General features: G+C 42.6%; 1 protein-coding gene across 1 annotated transcript in view; it reads left to right on the top strand.

Annotated features, from left to right (window-relative positions):
* Positions 1 to 21,810, top strand: part of Lrp2 (LDL receptor related protein 2) — a 151,889-nt gene that overhangs the window by 47,259 nt on the left and 82,820 nt on the right. Inside the window, exons 7-19 of the mRNA XM_015987614.3 lie at positions 80 to 196; positions 1,092 to 1,241; positions 2,372 to 2,491; positions 6,919 to 7,047; positions 9,084 to 9,253; positions 10,285 to 10,508; positions 11,243 to 11,449; positions 12,590 to 12,792; positions 14,470 to 14,610; positions 16,548 to 16,751; positions 18,328 to 18,520; positions 20,286 to 20,411; positions 21,251 to 21,381. Of these exons, the coding sequence (XP_015843100.1) occupies positions 80 to 196; positions 1,092 to 1,241; positions 2,372 to 2,491; positions 6,919 to 7,047; positions 9,084 to 9,253; positions 10,285 to 10,508; positions 11,243 to 11,449; positions 12,590 to 12,792; positions 14,470 to 14,610; positions 16,548 to 16,751; positions 18,328 to 18,520; positions 20,286 to 20,411; positions 21,251 to 21,381 (2,115 nt within the window). The remainder of the gene's footprint in view (positions 1 to 79; positions 197 to 1,091; positions 1,242 to 2,371; positions 2,492 to 6,918; positions 7,048 to 9,083; positions 9,254 to 10,284; positions 10,509 to 11,242; positions 11,450 to 12,589; positions 12,793 to 14,469; positions 14,611 to 16,547; positions 16,752 to 18,327; positions 18,521 to 20,285; positions 20,412 to 21,250; positions 21,382 to 21,810) is intronic.

Raw genomic sequence — 21,810 nt, 5'->3', positions numbered from 1 at the left:
GCTGAATGCAGGCAGTGGACGAGCACTTTGATTTTCCCCAGGGACTGTGCCTTTGTAGCGCTCTGTTGCTCTCTTTCAGCCTATGACACATGCGGAGGCCACCAGTTCACTTGCTCCAACGGCCAGTGCATTAATCAGAACTGGGTCTGTGATGGAGATGATGACTGCCAAGATTCTGGTGATGAAGATGGATGTGGTAAGGACTAGACATGAGTCCCATCAAGAATCATAATCCTCTCCTTCCCATCTCTAAGGAAAAGCAGGCAGGACAGTTCTTGTCCTTCTTTATGCCTTTATTTTCTTTGAGATTTATGCCTTTCTTTTCTTTAAGATTTATTTTATGTATATAAAGATTTACCTTATGTATATGAGGTACCAGATCTCATTACAGATGGATCTGAGCCACCATGCAGTTGCTGGGAATTGAACTCAGGACCTCTAGAAGAGCAACCAGTGCTCTTAACCACTGAGCCATCTCTCCAGACCACTTTTGTTTTCCCTTCAAGACTACTTGTCTTACTGATGCACAAGTAATAAGCCAGGGAAGGAGGGAAAATGTAATTTGTTTTAAACTTTAGAGCCTTTAAAAATGCCTTAGGCCTGTGGTAACATGTGAGCTTCTATTTTTGAGTCACTGAAGGATGGGCTGTGCTGGGAACATTGGAATGGAATTCAGGATGGGCAGGTTCAGGCAGCTTCCCATAAACTGTCATTTGAGACGGAAATCGCCCCTGGTATTCAGTGTGCTGCGGTCACCAGCGGTCCCTCCCACAGTTCTCAGTTATCTGACATTCGCCAGGTTTCTGGAAGCATCTACTCGTTTTCTGTTTCTGTGTTCCAGAGGGTGGCCTTCCCATTTTTGAGTTGTCATTTTCCTTTGATGATCAATGTTTGTTGGCTGCCTCATTCAAAAGAAGTTATGTGACCCTAGAGGATATCAGGAAAAGGCTGGTGGTGGACTCTGCTGCAACAGATACCTTGTCTGGATTTTTGTTTCTCACCCGGCCCATGTCTTCTTTTAACCACGGGTCATTAGGAATGGCATAATCCCTACCTGGGGTGGTCTATAACTCTCCTTTCTTGCCTTTCAGAAAGTGATCACCGTTATCATACATGTTACCCAAGAGAATGGGCTTGCCCAGGGTCTGGACGATGTATCTCAATTGATAAAGTTTGTGATGGAGTTCCAGACTGCCCAGATGGAGAGGATGAAAACAACACCACGATTGGAAGACACTGTAGTGAGTGCGGGAACTGTATCCGGCATGTTTTTAGAGCAGATTCTCGAATGCCAATGCTGTCAGTTGACACCGGCTGCCCCAGGGACAAACAGTTATTATTTCTCATGGTGGTTCTTGCTTTTACAAAGCCAGGCTTGCTTGGACAATGGTGGAAAGAGTAAGCCCCAGCATTCAAGCATTTTTAAATTTCTGCAAGTGTCATGCTTGGCTGAGTCCAGAATGGAATGAAAGTACATGACAACAGGGAAAATTGTTTGAATAACAATTATGATGACTCTAATGCATGGGAGATTTTTATTTTGTGCAATACTAGGGCTTAGTGTGATACAAATGCCCTACCCACTGAACTCTGTCCTCTGTTCTGGTTCATACATTTGATAGTTTTGCCTTATACTTCTGGTTCCTAGAATGTGTGTGTTTGGCTCTCTTCTCTTGGTTCTTAGGATAGGTACTATTTTCCAGTGCTAAAACTGAACTGACTATGTAGTATGCCACCACACCCTTTTTATCTCCTTCCTCCAATTAGCCCATCTATTCTGAAAACATCTCACATCTCAGAGGGGAATACAATTCTGAACTTGATCTCATCATTTGGACACTAACACAGTTGATTTCACAGATAATCACGTGTAATTCTAATTCCAAGGACCACCACTGCCCCCCACCCCCACTGCCCGCCACCCACCGCCAACAAACAACACTTCTTATATCTAAATGCCCCTCCATTTAATTTGCAAGGTTTATTATGAAAGTTCAGAATAAACAAATGATATGTGATCGTTATAGAAAATAGACAATAACAGAAAGAAAAAACGCATCTCCTGAAACCCTACTGTTTGAAGCCAGCCAAGTTATCACTGCCAAAGCTTATTACCCAGTTTTTCATGAATGGTACTAGTAATCACTAGTAGCCACTTAGGCCCACACATAACAGTCATTATAACATTAAAATAAAAAGGGGTTTAAGGAACCCAAAGGAAGCATTTGCTAAATAATATTGCAGGAAGGAGGCTGGTTTTCTCGCTCTACTGCATGCTGCTCATTTGGTGTTTCCATCTGGAAGTGATTAGGCCAACGTGGTCTTGTCATAGTCTATCCACTTAAGAGCTTCTTTCCTTCTCTCTGTTTAGGTATGGGCAACTGCCCTTTACTAAACTGTGAGTACCAGTGCCACCAGACCCCATTCGGGGGAGAATGTTTTTGTCCCCCAAGTCACATCATCAACGTCAACGACAGCCGCACCTGCACTGGTAAGTGGCAGCTGGGAGCTCCAAGTAGTTCATCTGCGTGTGCCAGAGGGACACCGGGGCAGCTTCAGCCCCGAGGCTGTGGCGGAGTGACAAGCTGGAGAGGGGAGGTGACATGTCCCCATTCACCCGCTGAGTTGCCTGCTCCCTTGGGAAATATTTAGAGGCCCTGGCAGTGCTGGTTTCCTTTTTTTTTAAAGTTAGCATGAGTACTGTGGGGTTGTGGTGCAGCGTTTTCAGACAAAATCTGTTCCTGCTGACTCTCCTTCTGTCCATCTCCCTGAGTCCTTAGTGCACTCTTGCCCACCGTCTTCACCTGTTTCTTTTCCTCCTTTGTCACAATGTCTTATGTCTACCCCTCCACAATACCTCTTTCTCTCCCTCATGGTCTCCTTTCCCTAGCCCTTCAAATCCATTCCTGTACATGGGTATAAACGTAAGCGAGGGCATAGAGCCAGGCTGGTTTTCAAACACTGAAAATCAGCACAAGCAAACCTCTTGAAGGAAGGGACCAGGGCTTCATCAGGCCCGGGGGGGGGGGGGGGGGCTTGCTGCTGAGTTCAGTTAGTTACTAAACCAAGTGGTGGAAGGAGAGACTCAGCCTCTGACCTCCATACACACACACACACACACACACACACACACACACACACACACACACACACACTTTGTTTTAGGAAAGTATTTATTTCTTCTGAAAATTCTAAAATTTTATTCCAATTTATTAAAAAATGCTGAATTTGGATAAATCAAATGAAGTTACAAGCAGTTTTTACTATCAGTATTGGGCTAGAATGTAAGTATACAACTATTGAATATAATTGATCTTCGTAACTATCTGTAGTCAGATGGTCACTTGGATACATTTGCAAATTGAACTTGGAAATGTTTGCTTTTAATTAAATAACTTGAGGACAAGTCAGTATGAAGGCAAAATTGTCCTGCTGGTCACTAACTTAGAGTTCTTGAAATGATTTTAGTGTTAGTGAGAACTATGAGAGTTGGGTTTACATGCTGTCAAATGCTGAATTTTTATGTTCAGTAAAATAATCGGAGGAAATTGTCCCTGTGGTATCTGAAGTAATGTAGCTGTTTCCTATTTATTTATCCATCCTCTTGCCTCTGCCCACTGAGTTCTGAGATTATAGGTTATGTGCTCCCATACACATCCGATTTTAGGTTTTTAAATATCAGCACCACGTCCCAAGGTGTGCCTGTGGCCTACCTGTCCCTCTTAAGTGACTATATTTAGTCTTAAGCATTAAAATAAAGTGAGTCTGACACCTGTTGTCTTAGCACTTGGGAAACTGAGGCAGGAAGATCATGAGTTAAAGGTCATCCTTGACCTTTATATAGTGAGTTTGAGGCCAGCCTGGGCTACATGAAACCCTATGGTTCATGCCCATCACCCTGAGACTGAGAAAAATCTAAATTACTACAAACATCTATCCATGTTTCTAATAATTTCAAGAGATTTTGCAGATAAAATAGTCTCTGAAACTGACATGCTTTCTTATGTTTATTCTTGTTGCATTGGGATGCAGTCAAGGATTAAACTGTACACAGGGTCATCCTCATCTGGCAGGTAGACTTCTCCATCAGCCCTGCCCCCTGCCCCCCCCCCCCATCCATCTGAGTGGCACTCCATTTTCCTGGGAGCGGTGCTCATTTGTGGGGTGAGACTGCCCCTTTGGCCAGCGTCAGGCAGCTCTGCCCCCTTGGCTGCCAGCATGCTGCCAATCCCATTTCCAGGCTTTTCCTTCTCTGGGCATTTCCCTTTTCTCTCAGTAGAAAAGGCATTCCAAGAGAAATACCAGAAGCCACATTCTCAGTATTACATCAGCTTTCCCTTTTTCCTTTCACAATCCCCAAAACAAGTGGCCGAGGTGGGGGCGGGGGCATGGAAGGGTGGGTGGGGAGTGGGGTGTGAGGGGGTGGGGTGGGGGGGTTGGGTGTCCGCTGTCTTGCTGTGGAAACTTGATAAGCCGTCAAGTCTTTTCGGCAAGAGTGATTTGCTTTTTCAGTGTGCCCCCGTCCTGGGCTGCCCACAACCTGTTCTTGGGCTTTTTTCCCCCTCTCCCCCTCTTCCACATAGCACATTTCCTGTCTTTCCAATATGTAGCTCTGAACTGAGGCTTGTGTCTACTAGAGCTTCTTAAATGTCAGAGGCTCAGGTCTCTTCCTTTTTTATTATGTTGAGAAGTGGAAAGCTGACGTGGCAAGTTTTTTTTTTTTTAGTTGTTCAGTTTTACACATAGCCTGCTGACTGATGTGGTGCAGAAGTTCCTCGTTCTTCTGTGCCGGCAGTTGTTTTTAGGGTTTACCAAACACATTCAGTCTGAGGCACAATAGAAGGAGCATGGTCGAACAGTGAGGGACCAGTTTTAAATTCCAGTGGACATCCTTCAGTCTCCCCCCACCCCCACTCTCTTTCGGGGACAGTCTTACCGACAACCTCATTTAGAGATGAGCTCTAAAAGTCTACATTTGAGAGCCTTTGTGACTGGAAGGCCCCCTGCCACCTGCAGGGGCCTTTTCTGTGACCTCCCTGTCAAGGATTCAAGAATGCATGATTTACCCCCGAGTTCTAAGGCCGGCTACACTCTTTCATATTCGTTTTAAAGATGACTGTTTTTCTCTTTGTTCACAAAATACAGGACGTTAAGAAACCAGATGTATGCTTGCTTAAGTCGAATTGAGATTTCAGGGGAAATTTTTTAGTTTGCTCTCTCAAGCATTTCAACTCAACAAATCCTCTGCCTGCTTTCGCTCTCTGCACGGCTGACTCATTACAGAAACTTCAGGTGTTGGGTGCCTTCTTCGACATTGAATGTGCTGATTAAGAATAAAACGGAGTAATCTTGACATGGAATCTGGTGTCTTTCCATCATTCATTGGCCTCTGGTAGTCTTGACCTGGCAGTGGAGTTTCTGTGGCCTGCAGGAACAATTGACTGGGCTCATTGTTTCTGATTGACAGGACATGCTGTTTGTTGACAGAATGATATTGTGCTGCAGGGTCAGGGCATGGAGGTCATTCAGCATGCAGGCTTTCACACAGTCAGATGGAGGTATCTTAGGCCTTCTAAGCCAAAAAGGTTTTTAAATTTTGTCAAAGCAGTGTTTGTTGGTAGGAGTGGGCGGGGGGTGGGGGAGCAAAGAATACGAAAGGAAGAGAAATAGATAAATGTGAAGGGGACGGGGCACACACAGGCTGTGTTTCAGGTCGTGTCCACATCTCTCCTAGTTTCATGAAAGCCCCCCTATTCTGCTTTCATTTTCTTATCTTATTCACCTGATGATAGATGTTTAATTAGCCTTCATTTCCACAAGAGGGATCTAAATGGTACAGTCTTTTTTGTGGTGGTGGTTTCTTTTGAGTCATGGTCTTCCCGTGTAGGCACTCCCCTCTTGACTGGCACTGGTGCATGGCAAAGGAGAGAACATCCAGTGATTGGAAATGGTCGCAATCTCACACAACCATCTAAAGCAAGGGCGCTAGGAAGGGCATTTGTGCCTCAGATGTCCAGTTACAGTTCCCGTCCGTCTGTTTGGTGCCCCCGTTCTTGCTGCCCTCCGACTCCACACCCTCAGTTTTGCAATTAGATGGTGGGCCTGTGAGACGGCTCAGCGGGTAAAGGTGATTGCCTCCACGACTGATGACCTGAGATGAATCCTAATGTCCTCTGAAGATGATCTTAGTGTTGCTTATGACATTGAGGTCAAAGCAAAGACATTTGGGTAAACAGAAATTCCCCAATACTTTATTTGCAGCCACAGACCAATTTTAATGAGGGGTCATTCTACACATTCCAAACCAGTGCTGTATCTTCAGTCTTCCTGTAGGTAGTAATTATATGTAGCTACTGAACTTTAAGTGTGGCAGGCAAGCCTGGGAAACTCATGCTCAGGTAACTAGGGGACAAATGGTTACTATTGGAAAAGCATAGGTTTTCAAGGGGAAGCATTTTTGACAAAATGCATGAATCCTATGAGCCAATATTAATAATGAGATACAGTAACATGAGTCTGTGGGTACACCATCTATAAGTAAGCCTTCTCATAGATAATGCTTTTGGTTTTTCTCTTGATGAAAATGTCACTGGGTGGTGATGGTACACACCTTTAATCCCAGAACTCGGGGGTGGGGGGTGGGGCAGAGGCAGGTGGATCTCTGTGAGTTCGAGGCTCACCTGGGCTACAGAGTGAGTTCCAGGAAAGGCACAAAGATACACAGAGAAACCCTGTCCCGAAAAACCAAAAAAAAAAAAAAAAAAAAAAAAGAAAAGAAAATGTCTCCTTCCTGGTTTTTTGTGTACTTCTCTGGACAAAGTTGTAACAATATTCATGGACACAGTATTCAATATTTCTTTCTGGGAACCCCCAAGAAATACTGATGAATATGATTATGTATTTTTTTTCTCATGGCAGATTTTGATGACTGCCAGATATGGGGAATTTGTGACCAGAAGTGTGAAAACCGACAAGGCCGACACCGGTGTCTCTGTGAAGAAGGGTACATCTTGGAGCGGGAGCAGCATTGCAAAGCCAATGATACCTGTGAGTATTTGACTCTTACATCTCTGACCAGAGACTTCCTTAGCTGATGACAGAAGGAAAGAGCATTTCTGTCCAGAGTGGCGGTGGCCTTGTGGCCTGAAAGAAAAGAGAAGCCTTAATTGTGTATTATTATTAAGGTGTGAATATTTCTAATATTCTTCTTCTTCTCCCCTTACCCCTTTTCAATATTAAGTATTGAATTTAAGGCCTCAATCATGCACTCTATCTTTGAGTTTCAGCCCTTTTTTTAGTTGCTTTTGCTTTTTTTTTTTTTTTAAATAGACAAAGTCTCTCTGTGTAGCCTTGGCTGTCCTGGAACTCACCCTGTAGACCAGGTTGCCCTTGAACTCACAAAGATCTACCTACCTACCTCTCTCTACAAATGTTGGGATTAAAGGTGTGTTCCCAGCTAAGTTTCAGCCATTTTAATGGCTTCTTTATTGGCCAAGGCCATTGTACCACCCAATTAATTTTATGGTAGAGTTATGGCTGCATTTGACACCAAGTTTAATCTTTAACTTACCTATCACAAATGTGTTAAATTATCTGTAGAAATAACTTAGAAAGTTTCAAAACATACTCAATTTGGTTTATATTTTTCTGAATGTTGAATTTCAGCTATTTGTGGAAATCAGTCTGTCCTCAGGGATTTCTGGGTGTTGACTCCTCACCCCTTCCTTCTTGACTTCCACTAAGGCACACCCCCAGCTCTTAGCTCCCTTTTTGTCCCAGTTATCACTCACACTTGGCTTTTAAATGCCTCTGGTGCCTTCTGAAACTGTACTGCTCATGTGATTTCGACAACCACCTTTGTTCATTTTTGAATAGGTAGTGTGCACATGATCAGTCTGGAGTGATCTTAATAGTTGGGAGGAGGTGGGAGTTCAAGGTCATCCTCAGCTCCTTAGTGAGTCTGAGACAGTCTGGACTTCCCAGGATTCTGTCTCCAGACAGCAAAATAAAAATATGTTCATATTAAAATTTTAAGTATATTCATATTTAATACATATATAAATATATTCTTCCATCCTTTATTCTTTCTTCCAAGTATATTTCTTTTCCCATGAATAGTTCCTTTGCTTCATTGCAATTTTAGAAAATTTAAAAATGCAAAAACAAAAAGTACAATTACTGATATTTAATCCCATTTTAACATTTACTAGTAAACTGCATATAGTTCTGCATTTTGATAATGTCACTATGTTCTGTATTAACTCTTTCTTGATTATTATTATTATTTTTGGTTGAAATTTATGAGTTAGTGTTGCATAGTGTAGCACACGCTGACTTCTAACTCTGGGCAGTCTCCTGCTTCAGCAACCTCCTGAGTACAATGACAGAAATGAACCCCCTACTTCCTGCATCAACTACTTTTTACTATGGCATAGAATGCCATCTTTGAATGCACAGAAAGTTCTAGAAAAATTATTTATTTCTTATGTCTGTGGGTGTTTTGCCTATGTGTGTCCGTGCAATAACAATTGCACATCTGGTACCCGGGGAATCTAGGAAAGGGAGACAGAAAACCTGGAACTGGAGTTGCAGAAGCTTATGAGGTGCCATGCGGGTGTGGAAATCAAACCCAGGTCCTCTGGAACAGCAGTCTGTGCTTTTAACCACTGAGCCACCCCTCCAGCCTTGCATGTACCTTTTTAAACCAGCCAACCTTACGTTAAGCTACTACAAATAAGACTCCGTGAATTATCTCTTTGTGTTATTTTGCATACTTGGGAGTATGTAGTGTAGATTTGGATCCACCAGAGCCACACATTCCCAGAGTCTTTCAAACGCATTCTGTATTAAACAGAACATGAAGGTACCTGTGACTATAAGGTGTCAAAATCATTAGGGGGCTTGTATTCTTAACTGCGTGGAACCAGTAGTGAGGGCACTGCTCTAACTCACTTTGTCAAGCATCTTTGTGACCCAGTTCACTTCCTGTAATATTGGGAGGGTGATTACTGTCTGCTTGTCTCATGGGGAACACCAAAGCTGACGTCAGTCGGTCCTTCACTGGTTTTGCTCTCTTCTTGCAGTCAGTGAGGCCTCCATTATCTTCTCCAATGGTCGGGATTTGCTCATTGGAGATCTTCATGGAAGGAACTTCCGGATTCTAGCAGAGTCTAAAAACCGTGGCGAGGCTATGGGTGTGGATTTTCACTATCAAAAGCGCATGGTCTTTTGGACAGACCCCATGCACGATAAGGTAAATAGAAAATTCAAGGGTAGAGCTCAATGAAACCTGAAGGACCAAGTGCTGATAGCTTTTCATTTTGGGGGTGTAGAGGTATAGGGGGTGTAAGGGGTGTGTGTGGGGGGAAGAAAGGCCCTTAAGATATTTGTGTTAATCAGCACCTTTCCATGCTATACTATTACATGTGACCTGTGAGACAAAGACAGCTATTATTTAGATTAGCCTTGAGCAACTTTTAATTTTATTCGTAAAGGAGTCCAAAAGCATAATTAAAAGAAATCATAGACCTTCCAATACTAGATAAATATTCTAGTAGTCATTTTTGAAACCTGATCGTTTAAAATATAAAAAGTGCTCTTGCTCACTTGCATGATAAAAATCAGATTTTTTCCCCTAAACTTCAGCTTGTACATGGAACTGTACAGTTGAGTGTTGGGCAAAAAACACTGGCAGCTTTTTATGTGACGGCCAAAATTTTGTTACATCATTTTACGTAGTAAGATTGATTTTTGTTAGAATATTGAATATAATACAGATTCAGATTCTTAAAAACTTATATTTTAGAAACTCCTAAAGAGTCATAGAATTTTATTTGTTTATTCTTGTTATATTTCTTTTCAATATGAAACCAAGTATGCCTTTATAAGGTTCTAATTAAGAGATAACACACAACATTGAAAATTTTGACTGTTAGCAATTGTAATTTGAATAAAAATAAAAAACCAAAACAGGCTACCATCATCTCTACCTCCGCCCCCCAAAAATCTAAACCAAGGATGAAAAAAAATGCAGGCTTAAAAAAGCAAAACAAAATAAAAACCTCCACAGAATCCAAACATGTGTTTACCTTATATGTATTCCGAACAAAATCCATTTTCTCCTTGTAACCCACAATGTAAAATATAATATACACAATATAATAGCCAGCTGTTTGTAAGGTTGAGGTAACTGATTTGTACAAAATATATATACTAAGTAAAATGTAGGAGAACAGAGTCCATGCTCAGGCTTAGGAAGTATATTGATTATGACTTTTCTTTCAGGTTTTTTCCACTGACATAAATGGCTTAAATACCCAAGAAATTCTTAATGTTTCCGTTGAGGCGCCAGAGAATCTGGCTGTGGACTGGATTAATAATAAACTTTATCTGGTAGAGACAAAAGTCAACCGCATTGATGTGGTCAACTTGGATGGAAGTCAACGTCTTACTCTCATAACTGAAAACTTGGGGCATCCTAGAGGAATTGCCCTAGACCCAACTGTGGGGTAAGTGATGTCAGATTCCTCATCCTGAACATCTAAGCCCCATTGATCCATTGGAGGGTAATTCTGAGTTCTTTTAGGTTCTGTACTCCAGAACCCATGTTTAGTAGGTTCCTAGGCACAGAGGCTTTAGCAGAGTTCTAAATCCATATGAGGTTTCATAATCCAAGCACACCTTCTAGTGTGCTGGAAACACCTGATATGTGGTGTGAACTGTCTTCTTCCTGTTTAACCACACTTGTCCAGCTGTGTGCTCTGGTTCAGTTCACTTATTACAATACAGCATTAGTATGCTCCACCTATATTAAGGGGATGCCTCAATGTGAACTAGCTGACAGGGATTTTAAAGGGGGAAGGCCGTTTTGGTTCACCCTTGATCTACCCCTCTGTAGGTCTCATGCTGATCAGCAGTGTGAACCAACACAGCACACCAACTCTGGTCTACTTCCCTTCAAGTTTAAATGTAAAATGTTCTAGACCTCCATAGGCAAGATTTTTTTAAAAAAAATTTTATGTGCATTGGTGTGTTTCCCGCATGTGTGTCTGTGTGAGGGTGTCAGATCTTGGCGTTATAGACAGTTGTTAGCTGCCATGTGGGTGCTGAGTCTTGAACCCGGGTCCTCTGGAAGAGCAGTCCATGCCATCTCTCTAGCCCCCCATAGGTGAGTTTTAGGAGGCCAGAGTAAACTCACAAAACAGACTCTTTCACTCTTTCATCCTCTACTCTTCTTTGGTAGCTACTTATTTTTCTCAGATTGGGCAAGCCTTTCTGGGCAACCCAAGGTGGAAAGAGCCTTCATGGATGGCAGCAACCGGAAAGATCTGGTGAAAACAAAACTGGGGTGGCCTGCTGGGATCACTCTGGATCTGGTGTCCAAGCGAGTTTACTGGGTGGACTCTCGGTATGACTACATCGAAACCGTTACCTACGATGGAGTTCAAAGGTGAGGGTTTTTTTTTTTTTTTTTTTTTTTTGGCTTTATAAAATCTAAAGGAGCAGAACTAAAATACCAGTTTGTGAAATAAGAGTTTGATTGATTTGTGTGTGTGTGTGTGTGTGTGTGTGTGTGTGTGTGTGTATGTGTGTGTGTATGTGTGTGTTGATTTGTGCCTGCAGTGACCTGCTCTTTAAAAACAATTACATTATTATCATCATTATTTGCACTGTGTATTTTTTCAAGAGCCTCATTGTATGGTTTTCAGGGCCTGGTAACATTTTTCTTTCAGATAGATAATAAGTTTTTCCTTCAGAACTGCTCTCACTGACCTCACTTCTCTCCTGTATTTAATCAAATGATTTATGCCAATTGCGTGCCTGCCACAGTTATGATCTGTGGACAGTTTCCCCCAGCGGCTGAGAGAGGTTGCCAGGCGTCCACCTCTGCATTGCATTGTTCTGTCTCCTGGTTTCTGAGGAGTGGTCCGTGGTGCAGTGGGGAATTACTGTTGGGGGATTACCCACGAGATTCCTGATCCTGACTGCATCCATCCATGTGTGGACTTGTTTTTTTGTTTTGTTTTTGTTTTTGTTTTTCGAGATGGGGTTTCTCTTTGTAGCTTTGCGCCTTTCCTGGAACTCACTCTGTAGCCCAGGCTGGCCTCGAACTCACAGAGATCCACCTGCCTCTGCCTCCCGAGTGCCGGCATTAAATGCGTGGGCCACCCATGTATGGATTTTAAAACACTGTCGCAGATACTACCTTCTCTATGTGAGGCAACCTTAGAAGTGTGAAGGGCAAGTGAGAAAGCAGTAGAGCAAGCCTGAGGATTGAGTCTGTCTTCTCCTGCTCCCTCCTCATCTTTCTCTTTCTTCTTCTTCCTCCTCCTCCTCTTCTCCCCTCTTTCCTTTGCTTTGGTGGACTGGGACCTTAACATGGTGGGAAGCCTCCACTTTGAGCTACAACCCCAGCCTGGTATTTGTCTCAGTTCTTTTTTCCAATCCCTTGGAAGAGGGATTTCAAAAGCGTGTGTCTTTCAACGTATTCTGTATCACAATAAGAAGCGATTTAGGTTTTTAGGCAGTCAACTGAACAAATTACCCCTGGACCAATGGTATGAAACACGCATGCATCCTTTGTCAACAGAAAGACCGTGGCTCGTGGAGGCTCCCTCGTCCCTCATCCCTTTGGAATAAGCTTGTTCGAGGAACATGTGTTCTTTACTGATTGGACAAAGCTGGCTGTGATGAAAGCAAACAAGTTCTCGGAGACCAACCCTCAAGTGTACCACCAGTCTAACCTTAGGCCTTACGGAGTGGCAGTTTACCATGCCCTCAGGCAGCCCCATGGTAAGTCTCTGGGCCATGGTCACCTTACTTGGTACAGGAAAGGGTTTCTTGTAGTCATGGAAACTAATGATGAGGCTTCTCATGAGGTCTAAGTGCTGCTCATATATATGAAGGTTGTCTAGAATGCACATTTGAAGAAATTGATGTTGATTAGTTCAGAGTTACAGTCACGGATGTAGAGGGCAGTCCTTAAGCTGATGTTTCTTGGCTCCTGCAGTGTATTTCAGAGGCTGCCCAGATGCTTGGCCCTAGCAGCAAATGAACTATGCCAACCACCTCTTTATCCTCTACTGAGAGAAACCTCTTGCCACTAAGTGGTCACGTGACTTAGTGTCAGCTTCATTTTCTACTTCGCATTTTTTCTTTGGTTTGCATTAAGGCTGTCATGGGCCAGATATGTTTGTCTGGCCAATAATTCAATCTTCTAATTCAAAACCTGGTGTGGTTGTAAATGTCTTTAATCCCAGCAGAGGCAGGTAGCCGTCTGAATTTGAATTATATTATAGAGCCATAGTAACAAAAACGGAATGGCACTGGTTTTGAAAATCTGTGAAGAAAAACTCTAAAGTAAGTTGGTCTTTAAAAAAGACAGAAAAACCACTTACTATAACAAATTACACAATATATATATTTAGATGGATAGCATTTACTACAATAAATATAAATAAAATGCATACTTGGTCTGAAAATATTCTGGAAATCTCTGAATACAAAGCTTCCATAATCTGTTCAGCCATTCATACTATTTTAATTATTTGGCTCTGAAAGATGTCTGGTTATTTCCTCAAATCAACACAGTTGAGAGGAAAAGAGTTTTATAAGAATAAGTCAAAGGTTCAGAGGACAATTTAAAAAGTTGATGAGGGTCTCAGCAGTGAAGAGAACCCTAATACCCACATGATAGCTCCCAACAGGCTGCCATTCCAGTTCTAAGGGACCTGATGCCCTCTTCTGGCATCCTTGGGCACTGCACACACATGGGGTACAGACACAAATGCAGGCAAACACTCATACACAAAATATAAAGTTTATAAAGCATCCGGAGTAGCTTAGTGCTGGAACCAGATCTGTTTTAGTCAAGCACTCAGTCTTGGGCACCTTAACTTATCAGAACCAGCTAGGATAATATTTCGGTCTTAGAGTTGTTGGTGGCACACTAGTTTACTCGTAAAATATGTAGTCACTAAGTAATAGAGAAAATTATATAGTAAGAATAAGTTATTTGGATAGCTTCTAAATTGGAGCTGTAGCACTTAATATACTGGAGGCCAGCACACTGACAGAATTGTCTGAGAAAAAGAATTCATAGTTGAAGCCGGGCGGTGGTGGCGCACGCCTTTAATCCCAGCACTCGGGAGGCAGAGCCAGGTGGATCTCTGTGAGTTCGAGGCCAGCCTGGGCTACCAAGTGAGCTCCAGAAAAGGCGCAAAGCTACACAGAGAAACCCTGTCTCGAAAAACCAAAAAAAAAAAAAAAAAAAAAAAAAAAAAAAAAAAAAAAAAAAAGAATTCATAGTTGATACAGTGCAGGATTAGGGAGACCAGCCTGGAGGCACGTACAGTGGCAAGTAGGAATAAAGGCCCTGAAGCTGTAGCCAATGGAGGTTCCCCAATGGTTGTGTGGGTCTTGAGATACTTTCTTTTTCTCAATGCGTCTTAATTCGTGTGCCTCCCCCAGCCAGCAATCCATGTGGAAGTAACAATGGGGGCTGTGAGCAGGTCTGTGTCCTCAGTCACAGAACAGATAACGACGGCCTGGGCTACCGCTGCAAGTGCGAATTCGGCTTTGAACTGGACACTGATGAGCGCCACTGTGTTGGTAAGAAATCTGCCTTTCCTGTCTTTCTATCTGGCAGCATGTGGGTTGTGTGGGCATCCTTCTTCTGCCCCGCCAGCTCCTCCTACAAATTCTCCTCTCTAAGAAGGGTACAGTGTTGTTCTCTGTGTATAGAACCTTTCACATCCAAGACTTGGTTCCTTGTTCAGGGATTTCTCCCTGAAACCGCTGTCCCCTTTTATTATTATGAACTATTAGCTATGGCCTTTAGATTCTATATAGCTGGGTTTGAGTTATTTTCTACTTTTACTTCTTTCCTTTTTTAGGCAATTTCCCTGCGTAGTTCAGGCTGGCCCGGCACTCATGGGCTTCCGGCCTCTGTATCCCATGTGCTAGCATCACTGGTGTATAACACCATTTTGGGTTCTCCGTGTCTGTTTCCCCCCCAGTGCCCTGCCTATCATCTTGCTGTTTCCACTTAGCCTAAAGTTTGATTGGGTGGGAAGCTGCCCATTCCTGGGGATGACTTCTTGCTCACCTGGCCTTATTGTTTTAGTCCAAAAGAGTTCTTGTCTTTTTCATTCCCCTCTTCCTCCTGGCTCTCTTGGAGGCGGCTGCTCCTCTTGGGTTGTCTGCACGTCAGTTCATGACGGTCATGGACTCCACTAACACTGTTGCACATTTCCCTTTATGACTCTCTTCATAGAATATGGCCTATTCTTGTTCTCTAGATAGTCCTGCTCCTGGTGTAGTGTGTTGTTATGGTGTAGGATATTTGTTAAATTTCATCTTTTTATTTTGGCTGTACCTACATTATCTTTGAATTTTCTAACGTACTGTCATGGTTTTCTTTGCTGTTAGACATCATTCCCTATTTTTTCATTTCTCTCATTCCTTTCTTTCTTTCTTTCTTTCTTTCTTTCTTTCTTTCTTTCTTTCTTTCTTTCTTTCTTTCTTTCTTTCTTTCTTTCTTAATAATTTACCTTCTTGTTGTTACTCTTTCATTCTTTTTGGTTTTTTGAGACAGGGTCTTTGTATGTAGCCCTGGTTTCCTCTAACTTTCTAAACAGAAGAACAGGCTGACCCAAACACAGAGATTCATTTGCCTCTACCTTCCTAGTGCAGTAGAGTTCTTGATGTAGAATTGTGTTTAAAAAAAAATCCCACTTGTAATTTTTATATTAGAACTTAGGAAACTCCATTTTTTTTTTTTTTTTTTTCCGAGACAGGGTTTTTCTGTGTAGTTTTGGTGCCTGTCCTGGAACTCACTCTGTAGATCAGACTGGCCTTGAACTCACAGAGATCCGCCTGGCTCTGCCTCTCGAGTGCTGGGGTGTGTGCCACCACCACTGCCGCCGCCGCCGCCGCTGCCGCCGCCACCCAGCAGTAAATTCCATTTAAAAAACTTCCCTCTATGGACACTTTCTTTCAGCACTTATACACGTTAGGTAACACTTCTATCGCCGAGTTGTGTACATGCTCAGTCCTGGACCCCATTCTTTATATATCATTCCCTAAGGATAAATTTAAATGTCTTGGGAAGGAATAAATCTGTGATGAGGGGACTGGGGAGATGGATGGCTCCGTGGGTGACAGCACTTGCTGTGGTATGGTCTGAGGTTGGGTCTGCAGCAGCCATGTCAAAGGCCAGGTATCGCCTTGAGTGCCTGTCACCCCAGTACTGGGACAGCGTGAGAGGGTCAGGCGAATCCTTCGGGTTTGCTGGCTGCCAGCCTACCTAAAAATGGTGAGCTCCAGGTTCGGTGAGAGACATGGTCTCTGGGAATAGAGGTTAGAGCATCCTCCTCTGGCCTTTGGTCTCTCAGGAGTGCACCCACCCCACCTCAAACACAAGAAAGGGTGACTGGGGCGTGAATATATATGATATTGGTGTATAGAAGTGCAATGACAAAAAGCAAAGTCTTCATTTCTGCTGCTTCATAGCTGCTGACCTCGCTCTTTCTTTTCTCTTCCTCCAGCTGTTAGGAACTTCCTGCTCTTCTCATCGAAAATGGCGGTACGAGGGATCCCGTTCACCCTCTCCACTCAGGAAGATGTCATGGTTCCGATCACGGGGAGTCCTTCCTCCTTTATTGGAATTGATTTTGATGCCCAGTCCAGCACCATCTTCTTCTCAGATACGGCAAAAGACATAATTTATAAACAAAAAATTGACGGCACAGGTGAGGAAGCATGCCTGTGTGTTTGTGTTGACATATTTGATTTGTTTTCCCCTAGTACTACCAATTACTCATTCTTTTTGCTAAAAATAGAAAAAAATGTGTTTTTTGACCTTCTGTTCCTTACTCCTCTCCTTTGCTGTAGCCCGTACTGGCTTGGAACTTGCAGGAATCCCCCTGTTTCAGCCTCCTGAGTTCTGGGTTAATAGGTATGAACTACCAGACATCTCTCCTATTTTCAAAACAAGTTATAAATGAGGTTAGATTTATCTGTAAGTTTATTGGAGACAGGGTCTTCCTGTGAAGCCCCAGCTGGCCTTGATCCATGCTATCTAACATAGGCTGATCTTGAACTCACAGCCATCCTCCTGCCTCAACTTCACAAATGCTGGGATTATGGGCTAATGCCACCACCAAGCTCAGACTGAGCTTGAAAGTCCTAGGAGCCCCAACCTGGTGGTCCTTTGACTTTTCCATCTTTCAGTCTCTGTCACTAACTCACTAGCCCCTCACTAAGCTGCAGGACTAAGTAGAATTCTCTCCCTTTCTCTGCTCCCATTGGGAACCTCTAGTTTGCCACGTACCATCAAGCTGTGTGCATAGGAGACTCCCAGTTCTTTCTCCTTTCTCTCCATGTTCCTTATACCCAGTGCTTCATTTCCCACCTCCCAATAATACATCATCTATAGAACAATCACAATAGTAATCCCCACTCGATATAGTACCCATGAGGATGAACGAGTCTATGTGAAGGACCTGGCTCCTAGTGAGTACTCAAGTAACATACCACTCCTCATTAGTGTTCTGATATATGGGTAAGAAACCAGGGCCTTTCTTTTCTTTTCTTTTTCTTTCTTTCTTTCTTTTTTTTTTTTTTTTCCGTTTTTCGAGACAGGGTTTCTCTGTGTAGCTTTGCACCTTTCCTGGAACTCGTTCTGTAGTCCAGGCTGGCCTCAAACTCACAAAGATCCACCTGGTCCTGCCTCCTGAGTGCTGGGATTAAAGGTGTGCACCACCACCACCCGGCTGGCCTTTCATTTTTATCATCTGCAAATCAGAGAAATGCGATTGCTTATTCTCAACGAGTTGGAGAGAAGGAAGCCACAAGGTTTTCACAGGGAACGAAATACAGAGAAAGAGAGGTCTTCTCATGCCCGCAGCTCTCCTGGTTCCTCTGTAGTCCTGGCCATCAGCGGCTGTACAAAGCCTGCTGAGAGTCTCGGGAGGGTTGGGCAGCAGTGTCTGTGGGGCCACCCCGACTGTACCTGGCAGTGTCAGCCCAGAGCTGTCTCTGGGTGGTAGTAGGTGAGTTCAGGTATCTCGTTCTCACGTGTTCTGGAAGGTTGAACAAGGGAGTAAATCCAGACTCAGTTCTGTTTATCACTATCGTATCTCCTCTTTGGGAGCCAACTGTGGGCAAGGGGTAGATTCTAGGTTTATCTCAGGGTTGCTCAGCACTGGCAGATTTTTTTCCCCCTTTAAAGAATTCCACACGTGTTTTTTAAAATATGCCCAACATTTAAATGTGTAGCAGTTGGGAAGTTTGCCTTAAATACTACGATTATATTTTTACTTCTAGGCAGAGAAGTTCTTGTAGCAAACAGGTTGGGAAATGTGGAATCTTTAAGTTTTGACTGGATTTCAAGGAATCTCTACTGGACAGATGGAGGGATAAAGAGCGTCAGTGTCATGAGGCTGGCTGATAAGTCCCGACGACAGATAATCAGCAATTTAAACAACCCGAGGTCCATTGTGGTGCATCCTACTGCTGGGTACGTGAGAGCTTGGAACTGCTGTACGCCTTTGACAGTGTGCTGCCCCGGGGATCAACCTGCACACTCACTTTCAACCTCATCCCTTTGGCGGAAGCTTAAGTCAACCCTCCTTCTATGTTTTACCTTTCTCGGAAGTATGGTTTCTCTAAAGTTACTGTAGGGAGGAAAATGTATGGTAAGATTGTCAAGAAAAGATCCAATTCTTGCCCTGCTCTAATGTATTGATATGGTGGGGGTGCCAATCATCTTATAGTTTTTGGTATAAGAGCTTAAATATCCCTGTCTCATGTGCTGCCATTGGCACTGGTCAGCCAGAAGGGACCAGAACAGTCTAGAGTGTTCTTTCTCCATTCTTTTTCTTACTTGAGCATGTTCAACAGCTTATCCAGAGCAAGCATGAGATACTCAGTTACATTTGAATGGAGTGAATCACCAAGGCCGGCTTCCCTCACCTGGGGGACCATAAATAGCTCTTCATTTGGTCACAGACCAGCTTATGGAGGAGGCATGCCCAATCGGCTTCTGAGATGCCGAGTCTGTGGCTCAGTGAGGTATAGTGGCCTGTGAAGGGCTCACAAAGTTAAGCCAAATCCGTTGTCAAACTCTAGACCTGCCCAGACACAGCTTTTTTCTTTACCCAACAACAAAGTCTGTGTTCACTTTATACACTGTCCATCCACAGAGTTGATTTTTCTAATGTATATAATCTAAATTTTTGCTTTTGAAAAGCTGTTAAGTTCTTTCCTTTTTCTTTAAAATGATAAGAAGCCATAACATTGGCTTTGATTTGTAGGGGTTGTATGAAAGAGATAAAGAAGCTGGATATATTGGCACACACCTTCAATCTCAGCACTAGGGAGGCAGAGACAGTCTTAGAACTCTTAGTTCAAGGCCAGCCTGGTCTACAGAGTCAGTTCCAGGACAGCCAGGACTACACAGAGAAACCCTGTCTTGGGAAAAAAAAATAAAAAGATGTTGTTTTGAGATTAACCTTGGAATTTTTTTTGTAAATTTATTATTTCTCTATAGAAGAATGAATCATTCTCTACAGAGAATGATCTGGTGGGTTCTGGATGTTAAATCACAGAGAAAAAGAAAATAAAATTTGATTTCTTATTCATGAAGTCTTTACTCTATGACCTGAAGCAGGGTTACATGTGAAAGATGGTAGATGACTATTGGTGGCATGGTGGTCGCAGAGGTAAAAGGATCACAAACTGAATGCCAGCAAGTTATACAGATAGTTCAAAGAGAACAACCTAGCAACCTCTGTTGACTTGGTTGTTTTGAGACAGGGTCTCACCATGTACCTCTCTTGAAACCACCATGTAGACCAGTCTGCCTTTCGAGCGTTGAGACTAAAGGTGTGTGCCACCATGCCTGACTCAAATCAGCACTCTTGGGTGACAGAAATTTTAGGCCTAAAACTTTTTTTCTGTCTTAGATGTCCTTTTTTTTTTTTTTTTTGGCTTGGAGCCTGTCCTGGAACTCACTCCGTAGCCCAGGCTGGCCTTGAACTCACAGAGATCCTCCTGCCTCTGCCTCCCAAGTGCTGGGATTACAGGTGTGCGCCACCACCGCCCGGCTAGATGTCCATTTTAATGTCATTTATAATTGTGATTGTGATCACATATTTACAACTTATGTAAACTTAGAATTAAATATGCCAAATCTGAGAGCATGTATGGAGAGTAAAATCAGTTGTAACTCAGTCATCAGTTTGTTCCAATGTTGGCCTCCTGGATTTGTTCCTACTTTTTAGGTTTATATTCTTCAGTGAATGGCAGCGTCCTGCTAAAATTATGCGAGCATGGAGTGATGGATCTCACCTAATGCCTATAGTCAACACTAGTCTGGGGTGGCCCAATGGTTTGGCCATTGATTGGAGGTGAGTAGATACCATCTGATTTTCATCACCGTAGAGCATGGAGGAGGCATACTGGATACATGGTGGCACAGTAAAAGGAAATGAGTATTGAATGCCTTCTGAGACGTTTTCATAGATAAGTGATGGATGTTGAATAATACAAAATCCAAACACAATTGGCAAGGTGCTGGTGGGATGAAAATCAAGAAACAGCAGAATGACAAGGTCAAGATGGATGAAGTTCCAGACTGTATTGGAGAGAGCTGATGAAATGTAGCTAGTGTGTGTTTATTTCTTATAGAGACATTTTAAGGATAGGAATTAATCAACAAATCAATTAATGAATATGTGTGCTTTGGGGGTCCTCAAGAGTTGACTTGTCTTGGAATAAGACAAATGAACTTATGAATAGAGATTATTAAAGTAGTTTATGGAAGTAAAAGGGCAGAAGTTTATTCAGTCTTTAAAACATTAACATCAATATTCTTTATTTCTCAAGGAGGAAAACAGACTTCATAACTCAGATTTTTTTTTTTGTTTTTTTTTTGTTTTTTTCGAGACAGGGTTTCTCTGTGTAGTTTTGCGCCTTTCCTGGAACTCACTTGGTAGTCCAGGCTGGCCTCGAACTCACAGAGATCCGCCTGGCTCTGCCTCCCGAGTGCTGGGATTAAAGGCGTGCCCCACCACCGCCCAGCCCCATAACTCAGATTTCAAGTTCCAAATTTACTGTATTTGTGAGAAACACACAACTTAATTTTTTAATAGACATATTTGACTTTTGTATGAAACTATCAATGTTCTCAGTGCTCAGGACACTCTGTTCATTTATCGGTATTAGATAACTTTTGTTTTTCCTTTAGTGCTTCAAGATTGTACTGGGTAGATGCCTTTTTCGATAAAATTGAGCACAGCACCTTTGATGGTTTAGATAGAAAACGACTGGGCCATATAGAACAGATGACACACCCATTTGGACTCACCATTTTTAACGGTATGTTTTGAAGCAATAAAAGGCATGTGATGTTTTGTACTTGGAACTTAAAGTTAGCCTATTAAATGTAGAAAAATGTTTGGTTTGTTTATGGAAATTTCCATTTTTAGAGTGTTCTGGACAAATCTTGATAATATTGACTAATTGTAGTTTATACTTATTGTATACTTCCTGAGTATGTGCTTAGATAGCAGCACGTGAGGAATCAGTAAATTATACCTATATCATTTTTGAAAATAAAATAGTAGCTGCTGTAGAACTTCACAGTACTCTGTCAAGAACTTCATCAGAATCCTTCTGGAAGGATGATTATATGTATTCATCACTGTACATTCATTCATGTGTTGGAAGTTTTTTGTCAGAAAGTTAGGTAATGCCCTCTTCATTTCACAGAAATGATAGGACACAACATTATTTCTCCCCAGTGCT

This window comes from Peromyscus maniculatus, chromosome 4 (genome assembly GCF_049852395.1).
Source record: "Peromyscus maniculatus bairdii isolate BWxNUB_F1_BW_parent chromosome 4, HU_Pman_BW_mat_3.1, whole genome shotgun sequence".
NCBI lineage: Eukaryota > Metazoa > Chordata > Mammalia > Rodentia > Cricetidae > Peromyscus > Peromyscus maniculatus.
The sequence above is the reverse complement of the archived record's forward strand: the minus strand, read 5'-3'. Positions and strand labels throughout refer to the sequence as shown.